The sequence below is a fragment of the Bufo gargarizans genome, chromosome 2 (genome assembly GCF_014858855.1).
Source record: "Bufo gargarizans isolate SCDJY-AF-19 chromosome 2, ASM1485885v1, whole genome shotgun sequence".
NCBI classification, from domain to species: domain Eukaryota; kingdom Metazoa; phylum Chordata; class Amphibia; order Anura; family Bufonidae; genus Bufo; species Bufo gargarizans.
Window position 1 is genome coordinate 563,560,320 of NC_058081.1, and position 16,630 is coordinate 563,576,949.

At 42.6% G+C, this 16,630-nt stretch overlaps 1 protein-coding gene across 1 annotated transcript in view; it reads left to right on the top strand.

Moving 5' to 3' along the window:
• Positions 1 to 2,339: 2,339 nt before the first annotated feature.
• Positions 2,340 to 16,630, top strand: part of KASH5 (KASH domain containing 5) — an 85,420-nt gene continuing 71,129 nt past the window's right edge. The window contains exons 1-3 of the mRNA XM_044278180.1: positions 2,340 to 2,414; positions 8,346 to 8,400; positions 10,180 to 10,341. Of these exons, the coding sequence (XP_044134115.1) occupies positions 8,399 to 8,400; positions 10,180 to 10,341 (164 nt within the window). The 5' untranslated portion in view covers positions 2,340 to 2,414; positions 8,346 to 8,398. The remainder of the gene's footprint in view (positions 2,415 to 8,345; positions 8,401 to 10,179; positions 10,342 to 16,630) is intronic.

A 16,630-nucleotide genomic window follows, 5' to 3' on the forward strand; every position in this document is an offset into this window, starting at 1 on the left:
AAAAAGTCATAGGCCCCCTATAGTAGTACCAATCAAACCATCATCTCATCCCGAAAATGAGCCCCTACACAAGACAAGACAGTCGCTCCGAAAATAAATAAAACTACAGCTTTCAGAATGTGGAGACACAAAAAAAGTATTTTTTTTTTTCAAAAATGCTTTGTTATGCAAAACCGAAACAAGCAACCAAAAAAAGTTGTCATATTTGGTATTGTCGCGTCCGTAACAACCTGCTCTATAAAAATACCACATGATTTAACCTGTCAGATGAATGTTGTAAATAACAAAAAATAAAAACTGTGCCAAAACAGCTATTTTTTGTTACCTTGCCTCACAAAAAGTGTAATATAGAGCAACTATAAATCATATGTACATATGAACATAGTACCATCAAAACTGCTACCTTATCCCGTAGTTTCCAAAATGGGGTAACTTTTTTTGAGTTTCTACTCTAGGGGTGCATCAGGGGGCTTCAAATGGGACATGGTGTCAAAAAACCAGTCCATCAAAATCTGCCTTCCAAAAACCATATGGCGTTCCTTTCCTTCTGAGCAATGCTGTGTGCCTGTACAGCAAGTTACGATCACTTATGGGGTGTAAACTACAGAATCAGGACCATAAATATTGAGTTTTGTTTGGCTGTTAACCCTTGCTTTGTAACTGGAAAAAAATGGATTAAAATAGAAAATCTGCCAAAAAAGTGAAATTCTGAAATTTCATCTCTATTTTCCATTAATTCTTGTGGAACGCCTAAAGGGTTAACAAAGTTTGTAAAATCAGTTTTGTATACCTTGGGGGGTGTAGTTTCTAAAATGGGGTCGCTTTTTTGGAGTTTCTACTCTAGGGGTGCATCAGGGGGTCTTCAAATGTGACATGGCAGCTTAAAATTATCCCAGCAAAATCTGCCTTCCAAAAACCATATGGTGTTCCTTACCTTCTGCGCAATGCCATGTGCCTGTACAGCAGTTTACGACCACATATGTAGTGTTTCTGTAAACTACAGAATCAGGGCCATAAATATTGAGTCTGTTAACAAAAAATGTAAAAAAAATTTTTTACAAATTTTACCACTGTCATGAAGTACAATATTTGACGAGAAAGCAATCTCAGAATGGCGTGGATAAGTAAAAGCATTTTAAAGTTATCACCACATAAAGTGACACATGTCAGATTTGCAAAAAATGGCCTGGTCCTTAAAGTGAAATATGGCAGGGTTCTTAAGGGGTTAAAAGTTATACTGAATCTTTTCCCACAAAACTACATGTCAATCTGGTCAGCTCCTCCTACTCTATAATTTGCTGCCTTAAGATTTCCCAGATTTTTTTGGTGACAGGTACTCTTTAAGATGCTTTTACCTATTAGTGAAAAGCTGTTAAAAAGAAATAATTTCAACCAAGACAGAAGATTGTCAGCTTACAATGAACAAACGTTTTAAACCTCCACCAGATAGCGATCATAGTGTAAACATGTCTGCTAATATATTTGGATGACAGATGTTGGCTGTTTAGTGTATATGGTGTAACCACGCAAACCTTCTGAGAACTTTCTATAGATACAATCCTACAAAAGGTGGAGTCAAGACCATCATCCGTTACTCAGCTGCTATAATAGTTTATGTATGAACTACCAGAACTACCAAACATTTAGAACCAGCGGTGGATCAGCTGAAGTTATGTAGAGGCTAGTGCCTGTACATAACTGCTGCGGATCTACCGCCAGTGCAGGGCTTTATTAAGACCAGCATATAAAACGCTGGTATTAATAAATGTACCTCTATGTGTATGGCCAGTCTTAGGAGCATGGAAATCTCGCACACAGAATTAACAAGTCCAGAGTTAAAACCTGATTGTAAATTCCAGCAGTATGACTCTTTTAGGTAATTTTATAGTCATATACACAGATCTCATTTATCTGTTCTCTAGCTGAAAAGTACATCTAACTTTCTCCATTATTTTACAAACATTGGTAGATGTTGCTCATCTGGAAATGATCAGCACGACTGTCTGTGTGTGATCTGTGATTACGTAAACCTGTCAATACGTTAGGCTGCCTACACAATCTGCTGTATTGAAGTCACAACAGTACGGTATACATTGAATTTAAGTCCTCTAGGCATTGAAGGGCTTGTGCAAGAGTGGGTGGGGTTTTTGGCAATTGGGTGAACCTGCAAAGAGAAGCTTGCTTACTTGCTTCCAAGCATTGTCTCCCTGCTCCTTTTTGGCTCTGCTGCACTCCCTCGCTGAAAACATCTGGCTTGATGCTGCCTGCATCCAATGACTGGCCGCAGAGTGGTGACCATATCCTCTTGCGTCATGTGTCCATTTATCATGATGCTGGATGTTTTCAGCGAGGAAGTGCAGTGGAGCATCGCAGGCTGGGAGGAGAAGGAGTTGGGAGCCAGCGCCGGGAAGCAGGTAAGTAAGCTGCCCTTCAAAGGTCCGACCAAGTGCAGTTGCAAGAAATTCTATGTTGCTGGAGTTTTTGAGATTCTGGGGTATCTGTCACATCAACTTGCAATTTGTGCTGCAACTCTATTCAGTTAAACTGCTGAACAGCTACACAATGATATTTGATTGTTTGACGTGTTCAAGCCAAGATCTCAATGTATCCCCATCCCTTTTCATATAAACAGTCCCTAAAGTTCCATACATGGAGGCTGAAAAGAAGCCATCATGAGATCTGTGAAGTCATACCTGTAACATTATTTTGTTCACTTCTGCTGATTGTCTGAGAAGGGCTAAGTGGCACTGTCTATGATTCCAAAGAACTATTATGATAAGAAAGGACATGGGTGCCATAGAGGCATTCCACATGCCTGCTCTGGGGCCCCTGCTGAATAAGGACATTTGAAACCAGTTGTTCTAAGAGTATGGTCTATAAGTGGTACTTAGAAGAAGCAGACATAAAATACCATCTAAAAGGGGTTAACTGGCTCTATCCATCCCATGTCCATTAGCCAATTTCCACCCCTCATTTGCACACACACACACATAACTGTGAACATCGATTTGCATATACAGATGGGGAGACTATCTGTTGGATGCTGTCATAAGAACCTGACAGTAGTGCAGTGTCAATCTGTAGGCCTGCAATTTCACATACTGATGACTCCTACTTCTGGTACAGTAGGTCTCCTTTATTGTCATTGAACCAGGAAAGCAGATTGACTAAATAGTAGAACATACTATATAACTATACAATAAGTGCATTTATCTGAAGGGATGGTGCCAGCTTTCCAGATCATTGATTACTTGAAAAGTGTGACAGACCCCAGTCGTGATGGGAAACGTCTTCAGTACCTAAGTAAGATGCTGGAACCAGATGGTCGGAGTACCTTCGTGGATCTGCCAACATTTCGTAAGGCCATGTCCAAGTGGATTGAAAGCTGCTGGATAGACAGGTTTGACATAATTATATGTTAAATATTTATAACTAATGAAGAATTCAATAAGTGGACAACATTTTAACCCAATAATAAAGGTTCACTGCTCCACCACCATAAAAAGAGCACATATGCCTTCTTTAACACCCAATGTAGGAAAAAATATAAATCAAACCTTTAGGTCAAATTTACAATACCGTTTTTGCATAGGTGGATCCATAAAAGCTGACAAGCAGGCATGTAGTTAGGTAATGCAGAGGTAGCTTTCACCAGGGGCACAATGTGAATTTAAAGTGACCCTTGAAAAAAAACTAAAAGTGGTCCCAATGTTGTAGGTGGGCCCAAACTGACACTGGGTGGAGCCAACAGAGTAGGAGGGTTCAACAAGGGCTAATACATATGAGGGGCCAACAATACCATCGAGGGGCAGTATATTGTGCTACAATTTGGTACATGGTTCTCCAGCAGAACCAAATACCAAAGCCCAACGCAATATACTGCCCCATCAGCACCAAATACCAAACATACAGGATATTACAGCACTAGATACCTATTACATCTAGTAATGTCTATTCTCATGTAGATGTTCTCTTTCCTCATCTCCATTTGGCCCAGACTGCCATGACAAATTCTTTCAGCGATGTCTTGTCTCTGCAGAGGTTTTTTTATTCAGTTTTTATTAGTTTTCTTTCCATAAAAATAATACTACATGGAAATGACATCATCATGCCCAGACAATATATACAGACATATTGAGAGATTAATAGGTCAACATTACATAGCAAATAATGAATACAGAGAAATAAGCAGCACATCATTGTACACAAAATCTATAAAATAACCTGTAACAAATGCTGTTAGCAGTCACATCTGTCTAGGAGAAAGCATAAAGCTATAAAGCATCAGCAGTAAAGGAATGTAGGTCCCTTCTGTGGGAGTGAAGATGGGCAAGTACAGTAGCGGTTAATAATTGTTATAGGTTATCCAGGGGTTCCAGGTTATCAAAAAGTGGAGTCTAGAGTTCGATTCCCAACTGTAGAGTTCTTCTAGGCAGAAGAGGACTCCCCATCCTTGTGCCCTAAAGGTGTCATCCTACTGCCACCAATAAAAATGAAATAAAGGCTCCAGCGGATAAAATACAATACTACTTTATTTCTTCATTTAAAATTGGATTACAGCATAATAATCCATCATTTTTAGAAAACAATTGATTATTAGGCTGTAATCTAATTTAAATGAAGAAATAAAGCAGTATTGGATTTTTTCTGCTGGATCCTTTACTTCATTTTTATTAGTTGTATTTCTGGAACTTGGACCGACTCCAGATCCGTGCGGGATCAAACAAGCAAACTTTTCCAACTGGAAAGCTGGACACACATATTCTAACATCCTACTGCCACTTCCAACACTGTTCCCTCTGTGCTCCCTAATGCCCCCAAATACTATACTCCAGAAAAAAATGTGCACCCAGTAGTAATAATGTCCCTTAAAATGCCTCTAGTAATAATAATGACCCTATAGTACCTCAGTATTAATAATGGTCATATAGTACCTCCAGTATAAATTATAACCCCTTTAGTGTCCCCCCTCCAGTAACAATAATAAATGTCCCAAGTAATAACAATTCCCATATGGTGCCTCCGGCAATAATAATACCTCTCTATAGTGCCCCCAGTAAAAAATATCCCCTAAAACAGGCATCTCAAACTGCGGCCCTCCAGCTGTTGCAAAACTACAACTCCCAGCATGCCCAGACAGCCTACAGGTATCAGTCTACAGCAGGGCATTGTGGGAGTTGTAGTTTTACAAAAGGGCCTCAGTTTGAGATGCCTGCCCTAAAATGTCCCTGTACTAATAATGTCCCTATAGTGCCTCCAGCAATGATAATCCTTTATTATTATGCTCACAGTAATGATACCTGTATGGTGCCTTCAGTATTAATGCTCCCTATTGTGTCCCCAGTAATACTAATGTCCCCTAAAATGCCCCTATAATGCCTCTAGCAATAACACCTATTCTACTGTAGTTTAGATGCTCTTCTATTTCTTCTCTCTCAGCTATGTGCTCTACCTATAGCTTAAGGACCTGAATAAACTGTCACATGACTAAAAGGTCCTGTGCATCCACACATTATCCAATAGCAATAATACAACTTGCAACATAACCTCAGTGTTGCTTACAACACACACCTTTACAGTGCATTTATTTAACAGTTTAGCATATTTAGTGTGCTTTCCTAACTTTTGTGAGTGTAGTTTACCTACAATATCCAGCACATCCTGCCCAAGGTAGTATATGGCTCCCCTAAAATGCAGACATGCCATTGCAGGCTGTCTGCAACATTTTTCACTAATAGACGTATTACCCTCCTAGTGTAGTACCGTTCTTTGTGGTACACCAGCTAACGTTACCTTTGCAGCATAAGACCTATGTCTAACATAGTGTATCATACATTTATGCAGGACAGATGACACTTTCCAGTGCAGAGAGGTGAACCAGACATAACAAAGCATAACATAACAGATTGGTATAATTATGCAGGCTTTAGTTTTAGTTCGCAGTTGTTCTATAGGTGATCGTTCATTTAACAATTTTTCAACCTTCAAACTTCATCTCCCTAATGTAATTGGTCACCTTCAGTCAAGCAATTGGTTCCTTCTAGATAGATCAGGCATGTTTTAGACCAGCAACCCTGATTATGAGGGTCTTTATAGTCTGCAGAAATTATATTAGCATTGGTGGTATTGTAATAGGTGTCAATATTGCTGTGGCACTGGCAATTACTCTTTTGCATGTTGGAGAGAACACGTGTAATGATAAATCACTAACCAAAGGGCTATCTGTTGGTAATCAGGGATGTAAATGATACAACTGAAGATGAGATATTTGTCAAAGATTTACAACTGTCTACTGGTAAGTAAATTTGCTGTTTAGTTTTTACTTTTGGTTTCTGATTATTTCATTACTAAACGGGGGGACAGAATCCCCCTATAAGCCATGTAAACAATCGTAATGATTCCAGTCCCTCAAAGGCATAAATAGCCATTGCTGGGTAAGTTAGTAGTTACCAAATTGGAGCTGGAAAAGACCAGGATTACTGGATGACCAATATAAGGCTTATAAGCCGTAGCATGGTCTCATGCATCTATAATATAGTAACCAGGGGAATGAGTCATATTGTCACTCCAATGTGACTCACATTTTAATGTGAGACATAATGTATTTGAAGTCTGTAAAAAATGTTCCAAGATGTGATGTTATCACATAGCCTATGTAATATAGTATGGGGCGCTATGGACTGAGTCCTAAGGGTCCATTCACACATCCGTGTGTGTTTTGTGGATCCGCAAAACACGGACACCGGCAATGTGCGGACCGCACATTGCCGGCACTAATAGAATATGTCTATTCTTGTCCGCAATTGCAGAGAAGAATAGGACATGTTCTATTTTTTCGGGAACGGAATTGCGGACCCGGAAGTGCGGGTCCACAATTCCGTATAGAAATGAATGGGTCCTCAATTCTGTTCTGCAAAATGACTGAAATGCTACAAATTTCTGCAACAGAAAGTCCACAGCAGAAAAAAAATGTACCAAATTGTGCTGTGGATTTCATTGCAGAAATTATTTGACACAGATTTCACTTTGTATTGTAAAGAGAGAAATCTGCAATAAAAATCCGCAGCATAAATTGACAAGTCATAGATTTACCCTAAGTTCACACCTGAGCGTTTTACAGCGCGTTCAAACGCGCTGTAAAACGCTCAACACATGAAAACCAATGCTTCCCTATGGGAATGGTTCTCACCTGGGCGTTTTACAGCGCGTACGATCGCGCTGTAAAACGCCCGACGCATAATCAAGTACTTGAGCTTCTTTGAGGCGTTTTGACGCGCGTTTGTGGCCATAGGACACTGCAGTCAATCACACAAACGCGCGTCAAACGCGCGTTTACTATTACAAAAAACGTGCATTAAAACGCGCGTTTGAGAAACGCTCAGGTGTGAAAGCAGGGTTAAAGTCTGCACCATTGGGTAATTTCTACTGTGGATTTTTTCCACAGCATATGGATGAGAATTGCTAAAAACAAATTCACTTTGCTGGTACTAAAAATCTGTGCAAGACTGCAGCATTTCATTTAATTTGGGATGAGCAGAAGTGAGTTTCGAATCCTAGATCCGAATCCTCTTCACTTAGATCTTTGGATTAATGCTGTACGGAGATGCGTCTCTGTACAACATTAAAATGTACAGCCTCCAATGAGGCTTAGTCAGTTATTCCCGAAGTCTCGCGTGTCTTCGGTGAATAACTTCAGTATTTTATTTTTAAACTGGAAAACCATTTTAAAATCCGAACTCTGCTTCAGTTCCGAGGTATGAATTGGAAGCTAAGCCGAGTTTGGATCCAAGTTTTAATATATTTTTCCTGTTTAAAAATAAAATACTAAAGTTATTCACTGAAGTCACGCGAGGCTTTGGGAATAACTGACTTCGCCTCTTTAGAGGCCATACATTTGAATACCGTATGGAGATGGATCTCCGTATAGCATTAATCGAAGTTTTAAGCTAAGCGACTTTGGATCTAGGATCATCCCTAGTCATAATGTCCTAGAAAGTTAGGTCTTTAGTAGAAGTTGTTTCTGAATTTCTGCATGTCTGCCCTCTCAGTGCCTTCACAAGAATACAGCTGGCCCTTTTCCCACCATAAGTATAATGCCAATGCGGTCTCACAAAGACGGCAGCTATGTGTGCAGACTGATGGAGCAGGCTGGACTATATAATTATTAGTTTTTTATTTTATTTATTGTTGTCTTTTTATTATTCAAAATCACAATATATGACTTTTTTCTGAGTTTCTTTTTCTTTTTTGGTGGGGGGGGGTACTAATGCTAATATGAGGTAAACACTTATTTAACAATAATTTTCTTCTTCTGCAAGTTGAAGAAATATTTTTATCCTCTACAGAGATCCGGGGCATAACACAAGTAGATGAACATGGAGGTCATTCGAATAGATACATGTAAGTGAGCTGCAAATAGTGTTGTAAAGTCGCCGCCAGTACCCCTAGACAGGTTATGAGACCCAGTGACATACTTTTGAGAATGTCTGCCCTCTATTCCCATTATGGATTTAATTGAAATAACTGGCTAATGCCTCCATCTGTAGAAACATTCATATTTTATGTTAAATCACCACCTGATAACACTCGTATACAGCTCTCCTGCTTAAAGAATGTGAATATTTTATCTTCCTAAGGCCGAATGCACACGGACGTTTTTCACGGCCATGAGCGGTCCGTGGAACCGCGGCCTGGGTTCCTGCTGAGTGCAGGAGCGCACGGCGTCATAGCAACCAATGACGCCGTAAGTTGCATTACGGAAATAAATGAAATTTTGCACGATATTCTAATTTTTCGAGTTTCACCTGTATATGGGCCTCTTGCTTTGAAATAGCTCATCACAGACCACCTCCTGTATATTGCTTTATAACAATCCACCGGTAATTGCGAGCAAAAAACTGATTAGTGATGTTCCCTACATGTAACCTGTTTAATGAACAATTTGAACATATGGTATGTCTGCCCGTGCTGGGCAGATCTGCTGTAGGTATAATTATGGTACTCAGTTAGTCAGCCCTGTTCAATACTGCTTTATCGGCATAGACAGAACAAAGGCAACCCCTCCCCTCAAATATTTCTTGCTAGGGGATCCTCAATTTCTAACATATGACAAAGGAGAATGAGCAGGTGATGTAGCTGTTCTGTCATTAATGTATAGGACTGCCGAAATTAGATGACTTTCCATATCAAAATCTAAGACAGTAGGCCCCCCTCGTATACCACACAGCATACTTTTTTTTTTTACTGGATATCTCTGTATGGAATAGCGCAGTCTGCTGAACTATGCCATGAAGTTAAAAACTGATTACCTGGTGGATACCACTGAACAAATACCAAGAGAACACTCCATTCGCCTCTGTCAGTATAATGAGGTCCGACTTACACCTGTCAGCAATGTTTGAATGTGTGTCAGTTTTAGTTACTGAGTCATTAAAGGGGTTGTCCAGGTTCAGAGCTGAACCCGGACATACCCTTATTTTCACCCCGGCAGCCCCCCTGAGCCTAGCATCGGAGCATCTCTTGCTCCGATGCGCTCCCGTGCCCTGCGCTAGATCGCGCAGGGCACAGGCTCTTGTGTTTTCAATAACACACTGCCGGGCAGTAACTTCCGCCCGGCAGTGTGTTCGGTGACGTCACCGGCTCTGAGGGGCGGGCTTTAGCTCTGCCCTAGCCATTTTACTGGCTAGGGCAGAGCTAAATCCCGCCCATCAGTGCCGGTGACGTCACCGGGGTTCCTGTCAGCCCCATAGAGAGCCCGGTACGTCACCGGAACTCAGAAAAATGCCTTTGCCCTGCGCGATTTAGCGCAGGGCAAAGGAGAGCATCGGAGCATGAACTGCTCCGATGCTCATGTCAGGGGGGCTGCCTGGGTGAAAATGGAGGGCTGTCCAGGTTCAGCTCTGAACCTGGACAACCCCTTTAACATTTTTTTTTCTTGCGGTGGCAATTTTTAATAGAAGTGACTACAGAAAGTGCATCCATATTGGATGTCACTTTTAAATCAGCATAATAATATAATGACAATTTCTGAGAAATGACTTCAAAGTAACAGCTGAGTTTTTAAAAAATGGGCATCACAAAATTTCTATTGGTAAAATAAACATAATTATGATGTCTAATGTGTAGTAAGCAAAATCATTCACCTTTACTTTCTTTGGAAATTACTTTTTTTTTCGGAAGGAGAGAGCATACAGAACTTAGCGTCAAAATTGCTGAGCTGAATTGTACTAATAAAAAGTTGACTGACGAGAAAACAAAACTACAAAGGAGTCTTGATTTAGCAGAGGATACCAACACTCGTCTGACTGAAGAGATAACTGACCTAAAAAGTAAAATAAAAAGGTAAGTGGGAATAGTAAACTGATCCAGTGGTATACACACCATTAAGGTAGGCCTTGGGCAAATTCTATTTTGGTAATGCTACTTACATAGAGTGCACAATGGGGGTTTGTTGAGGAAAGCATCTGCACTGCAGGCAGTATGCACTAGAGGGGCTCTCTTTATAATGTGCACCTCTTCTTTGGGCTTCATCCATCGTGCATCTAGTATAACTTAAAAGTAATTTATGGTGTTTCAGAGAAGACAGTTTTAAAAAGAGACTATGGTGAGGTTTCTGCTGGGCGTTTCCTTTTCAGCTTTTTCCCTACTAATTTAGCTTGATTTGCATATAGGGAGAAGTCTGTCAATAAATCCGAGATAGTCAAGGAAAATCCATAGGGAAGACACTCAATGGACATTTCTCTTAAATAATACCTAGGTCCTTTTGAGTATAAAATGTATGTGTCTTAGGAAAAAGTGTGACAGGGACAAGAACTGACGTGTGATTACAATCTCTGTGCATTGCTGCCAGGGGAAGCTACTATATATATATATATATATATATATATATATACACAGTACAGACCAAATGTTTGTACACACCTTCTTATTCAAAGAGTTTTCTTTATTTTCAAATTGTAGATTCACACTGAAGGCATCAAAACTATGAATTAACACATGTGGAATTATATACATAACAGAAAAGTGGGAAACAACTGAAAATATGTCATATTCTAGGTTCTTCAAAGTAGCCACCTTTTGCTTTGATTACTGCTTTGCACACTCTTGGCATTCTCTTGATGAGTTTCAAGAGGCAGTCACCTGAAATGGTTTTCACTTCACAGGTGTGCCCTGTCAGGTTTAATAAGTGGGATTTCTTGCCTTATAAATGGGGTTGGGACCATCAGTTGCGTTGTGGAGAAGTCAGGTGGATACACAACTGATAGTCCTACTGAATAGACTGTTAGAATTTGTATTATGGCAAGAAAAAAGCAGCTGAGTAAAGAAAAACGAGTGGCCATCATTACTTTAAGAAATGAAGGTCAGTCAGTCCGAAAAATTGGGAAAACTTTGAAAGTGTCCCCAAGTGCAGTCACAAAAACCATCAAGCGCTACAAAGAAACTGGCTCACATGCGGACCGCCCCAGGAAAGAAAGACCAAGAGTCACCTCTGCTGCGGAGGATAAGTTCATCCGAGTCACCAGCCTCAGGAATCGCAGGTTAACAGCAGCTCAGATTAGAGACCAGATCAATGCCACGCAGAGTTCTAGCAGCAGACACATCTCTAGAACAACTGTTAAGAGGAGACTGTGTGAATCAGGCCTTCATGGTAGAATATCTGCTAGGAAACCACTGCTAAGGACAGGCAACAAGCAGAAGAGACTTGTTTGGGCTAAAGAACACAAGGAATGGACATTAGACCAGTGGAAATCTGTGCTTTGGTCTGATGAGTCCAAATTTGAGATCTTTGGTTCCAACCACCGTGTCTTTGTGCGACGCAGAAAAGGTGAACGGATGGACTCTACATGCCTGGTTCCCACCGTGAAGCATGGAAGAGGAGGTGTGATGGTGTGGGGGTGCTTTGCTGGTGACACTGTTGAGGATTTATTCAAAATTGAAGGCATACTAAGCCCCCATGGCTACCACAGCATCTTGCAGCGGCATGCTATTCCATCCGGTTTGTGTTTAGTTGGACCATCATTTATTTTTCAACAGGACAATGACCCCAAACACACCTCCAGGCTGTGTAAGGGCTATTTGACCATGAAGGAGAGTTATGGGGTGCTGCGCCAGATGACTTGGCCTCCACAGTCACCGGACCTGAACCCAATTGAGCAGAGTGAAGGCAAAAGGGCCAACAAGTGCTAAGCATCTCTGGGAACTCCTTCAAGACTGTTGGAAGACTATTTCAGGTGACTACCTCTTGAAGCTCATCAAAAGAATGCCAAGAGTGTGCAAAGCAGTAATCAAAGCAAAAGGTGGCTACTTTGAAGAACCTAGAATATGACATATTTTCAGTTGTTTCACACTTTTTTGTTATGTATATAATTCCACATGTGTTAATGGATCCTGGTAGCCTCTCATTAAGCAGGCGCACTACTCCCTTAATGGAGTCATCCACGCAGGTCTTTGTCCATTGAAACATCTCTTGCATCGTGGGTTCCGTGGATGACTGTGTGCGGCAACTCTCGCACCTTGAGTAAGGGCAGTTGTCATCCAGAGGTGTGTTACACTCGTAACAGGCCAAATGCTTCCTTTTGGCCGCAGACTTCCGCTGATCAGAATTCTTAGGGGAAGCCATAACTGTAAGAAAAAGAACAAACAGGTCATAACACCTACAAACACCAAGTGGAGGTGAAAACGAGACCATATGGGCGCCCACCAGCACTGAAGAAAAATAGAGCTGTGAAAAAACCCAAGCCAAGCAATATACTAGAATATATATCAAAGCACAGGGAACTCTGGAGCTAGCTTGTGAAAGCGGTGCAACCAGAGCACTGAATGACAGGCTCTGGGTGCTTAAAAAGAGGAAGCCTGGGCGGGGTCTCACTCGAAACCAGCCCAGAGAAGTAATAGGGCCTATACCAGGCTCAAATTGACCCTATGTGTCTCCCCAGGGTATCCTGAACCTTCACGATGTTTATGAGGAGAGCAAAAACGAGCAGTGAGATTTATACTAAACCCCACCGCATCGGACGAAAAAAACTGAAGTGACGTAGCGCACCTAGTGCGCGTCACTTCCGGAAGATGGCGGCGCCCATGGTGCTGCACACCAGTCGGCAAGGAGAGGAGGAGACACCGTAAGACGCCGAATCAAGCGGAAAAAGAGGGGGGAGAACACCCCTCCCCCGACGGTAACCTGTATCCGCAATAACGCCTAAAATAAAGGCAATAAGGCAAATAAAAGGGCAATTTCCTAAAGATGGAAAAAAGGAGCCCCTTAAGCACTCTTCAGCTCCCAGAAGGGGAGCAATCCGCCAGTCCACCTGTCCAAAGGACAGAAAAAAACATGGTGGGCTGGGGGGTGATCTCCTCCCTTTCAGGGAGCTGAAGATTGTTTATTGGTTCTTGGGCTCATTAAAAATTCCACCGGTCCTACCAGTCCACAGGGGCAGTTAACCCCCCATCTGTGCTGCTGGTAGGACGTAAGGGAATATTTATATTTTTTTCCATTCACATAGCTGTATGTGGGCTTGATTTTTCGCAGGACAAGTTGTACTTTCTAATGGAACCATTTATGGTTGCATACAATGTAGTGAGACACAGGTTACAAATTCCAAATTATAAAAAAATTAATTCCGCCACAGTTTTTTGGGGTTTTGTTTTTAAAGCGTTTCCTATGCAGTAAAACTGACCTGTTACTTTAATTGTCTGGGTCAGTAAGATTACAACTAAAGATGAGCGAATTTTTAAAAAATTTGAGTCGGATGGTTCGCCAAACTTAAAAAATTTGCTTCAATCCGAATATGCGCCGAATCACGTAAAAAAAAATGCTATTTCCTAGCTGCAGAGAGCCTTTATAGAACACTGTGTCTTGTAGTAAGACGCATAGGGAGTCTGCTTTAGTAGTGAAATAATACTGTGAGTCAGTATGACATGCAGATGACAGGCATCGCTCTTAGAATCACTGCACACTTCACTTATTAGGGCAGTCACGGGGCCAAAACCAGCCAAATAACTCAAGTGTGAACTCAGTCTTACAGGTCGATGTTAGCGCCAAGAAGAAGCACACTCCTCGTCAGCTGATTCCACATAGATGTCTACAGAACCTGTTCTATTAAACTCTTATACAAGTAAAGCTCCACAGACAGAGTGGCGAGGGTGTCAACAGTAAGTTTGTGTTGACGCACTGATTATTTTGCCCTTCCTCTAAATCGTCCGAACAATAACCCCCAAAAAACGAATCCGCTCTGTTGAGCATCCACCTTAGAACATATAACTGCACCCCTAAACAGCAAATTTGATTTTCTTTTTTCCACTTGACACTCCACAAAAGGGCTTTAGAACATATAAATGCACCGCTGAAAGGCAAATAGGACCTTACTTTTTTCCACTTATACACACCACAGAAGGCTTTAGAACATATAACTGCACCGCAAACTGCAAATATATTTTACTTTTGCCACTAATACACGACAAAAAAGGCTTTAATTTTCGCACTTCACCACACAATGACAAATACTTTTTTTGTGCCACTAATACACTCCACAAAAGGCTTTAGAACATATAACTGCACCGCTGAACTGCAAATAATATATATTTTTTTGCCACTAATACACGCCAAAAAGGGCTGTAGTTTTCTTACTTCACCACACAACGGCTAACAAGTAGAGTTGAGCGAACACCTGGATGTTCAGGTTCGAGAAGTTCGGCCGAACTTCCCGGAAATGTTCGGGTTCGGGATCCGAACTCGACCCAAACTTCGCCCCGAACCCCATTGAAGTCAATGGGGACGCGAACTTTTCGGCACTAAAAAGGCTGTAAAATAGCCCAGGAAAGGGCTAGAAGGCTGCAAAAGGCATCAAAATGTAGGTAAATCCCCTGCAAACAAATGTGGATAGGGAAATGAATTAAAACCCAGACAGAGGAGAGGTTCATTTAACTTTGGGTTGCCACGCAATATAATGGTAAAATGAAAATAAAAAGAGGATTGAATGAGGAGGTGCCCTGGAGTACAATAATATATGGTTAAGGGGAGGTAGTTATAAATGTCTAATCTGCACAAGGGATGGACAGGTCCTGTGGGATCCACGCCTGGTTCATTTTTATGAACGTCAGCTTGTCTACATTGGCTATAGACAGACGGCTGCGTTTGTCTGTAATGACGCCCCCTGCCGTGCTGAATACACATTCAGACAAAACGCTGGCCGCCTGGCAGGCCAGCACCTCCAAGGCATAAAAGGCTAGCTCTGGCCACGTGGACAATTTGGAGACCCAGAAGTTGAATGGGGCCGAACCATCAGTCAGTACGTGGAGGGGTGTGCACTTGTACTGTTCCACCATGTTAGTGAAATGTTGCCTCCTGCTGACACGTTCCGTATCAGGTGGTGGTGCAGTTAGCTGTGGCGTGTTGACAAAACTTTTCCACATCTCTGACATGCTAACCCTGTCCTCAGAGGAGCTGGCCGTGACACAGCTGCGTTGGCGACCTCTTGCTCCTCCTCTGCCTTTGCCTTGGGCTTCCACTTGTTCCCCTGTGACATTTGGGAATGCTCTCAGTAGCGCGTCTACCAATGTGCGCTTGTACTCGCTCATCTTCCTATCACGCTCCAGTGCAGGAAGTAAGGTGGGCACATTGTCTTTGTACCGTGGATCCAGCAGTGTGGCAACCCAGTAGTCCACACACGTTAAAATGTGGGCAACTCTGCTGTCGTTGCACAGGCAATGCAGCATGTAGTCGCTCATGTGTGCCAGGCTGCCAGAGGTAAGGACAAGCTGTCCTCTGTGGGAGGCGTATCGTCATCGTCCTGCGTTTCCCCCCAGCCACGCACCAGTGATGGGCCCGAGCTGCGTTGGGTGCCACCCCGCTGTGAACATGCTTCATCTTCATCCTCCTCCACCTCCTCCTCATCCTCGTCCTCCAGTAGTGGGCCCTGGTTGGCCACATTTGTACCTGGCCTCTGCTGTTGCAAAAAAACTCCCTCTGAGTCACTTCGAAGAGACTGGCCTGAAAGTAAAAATGACCCCTCTTCCTCCTCCTCCTCCTCCTGGGCCACCTCCTCTTCTATCATCGCCCTAAGTGTTTTCTCAAGGAGACATAGAAGTGGTATTGTAATGCTGATAACGGCGTCATCGACACTGGCCATGTTGGTGGAGTACTCGAAACAGCGCAACAGGGCAAACAGGTCTCGCATGGAGGCCCAGTCATTGGTGGTGAAGTGGTGCTGTTCCGCAGTGCGACTGACCCGTGCGTGCTGCAGCTGAAACTCCACTATGGCCTGCTGCTGCTCGCACAGTCTGTCCAGCATGTGCAAGGTGGGGTTCCACCTGGTGGGCACGTCGCATATGAGGCAGTGAGCTGGAAGGCCGAAGTTACGCTGGAGCGCAGACAGGCGAGCAGCGGCAGGATGTGAACGCCGGAAGCGCAAACAGACGGCCCGCACTTTATGCAGCAGATCTGACATGTCGGGGTAGTTGTGAATGAACTTCTGCACCACCAAATTCAGCACATGTGCCAGGCAAGAGATGTGCGTCAAACCGGCTAGTCCCAGAGCTGCAACGAGATTTCGCCCATTATCGCACACCACCAGGCCGGGCTTGAGGCTCACCGGCAGCAACCACTCGTTGGTCTGTTGTTCTATACCCCGCCACA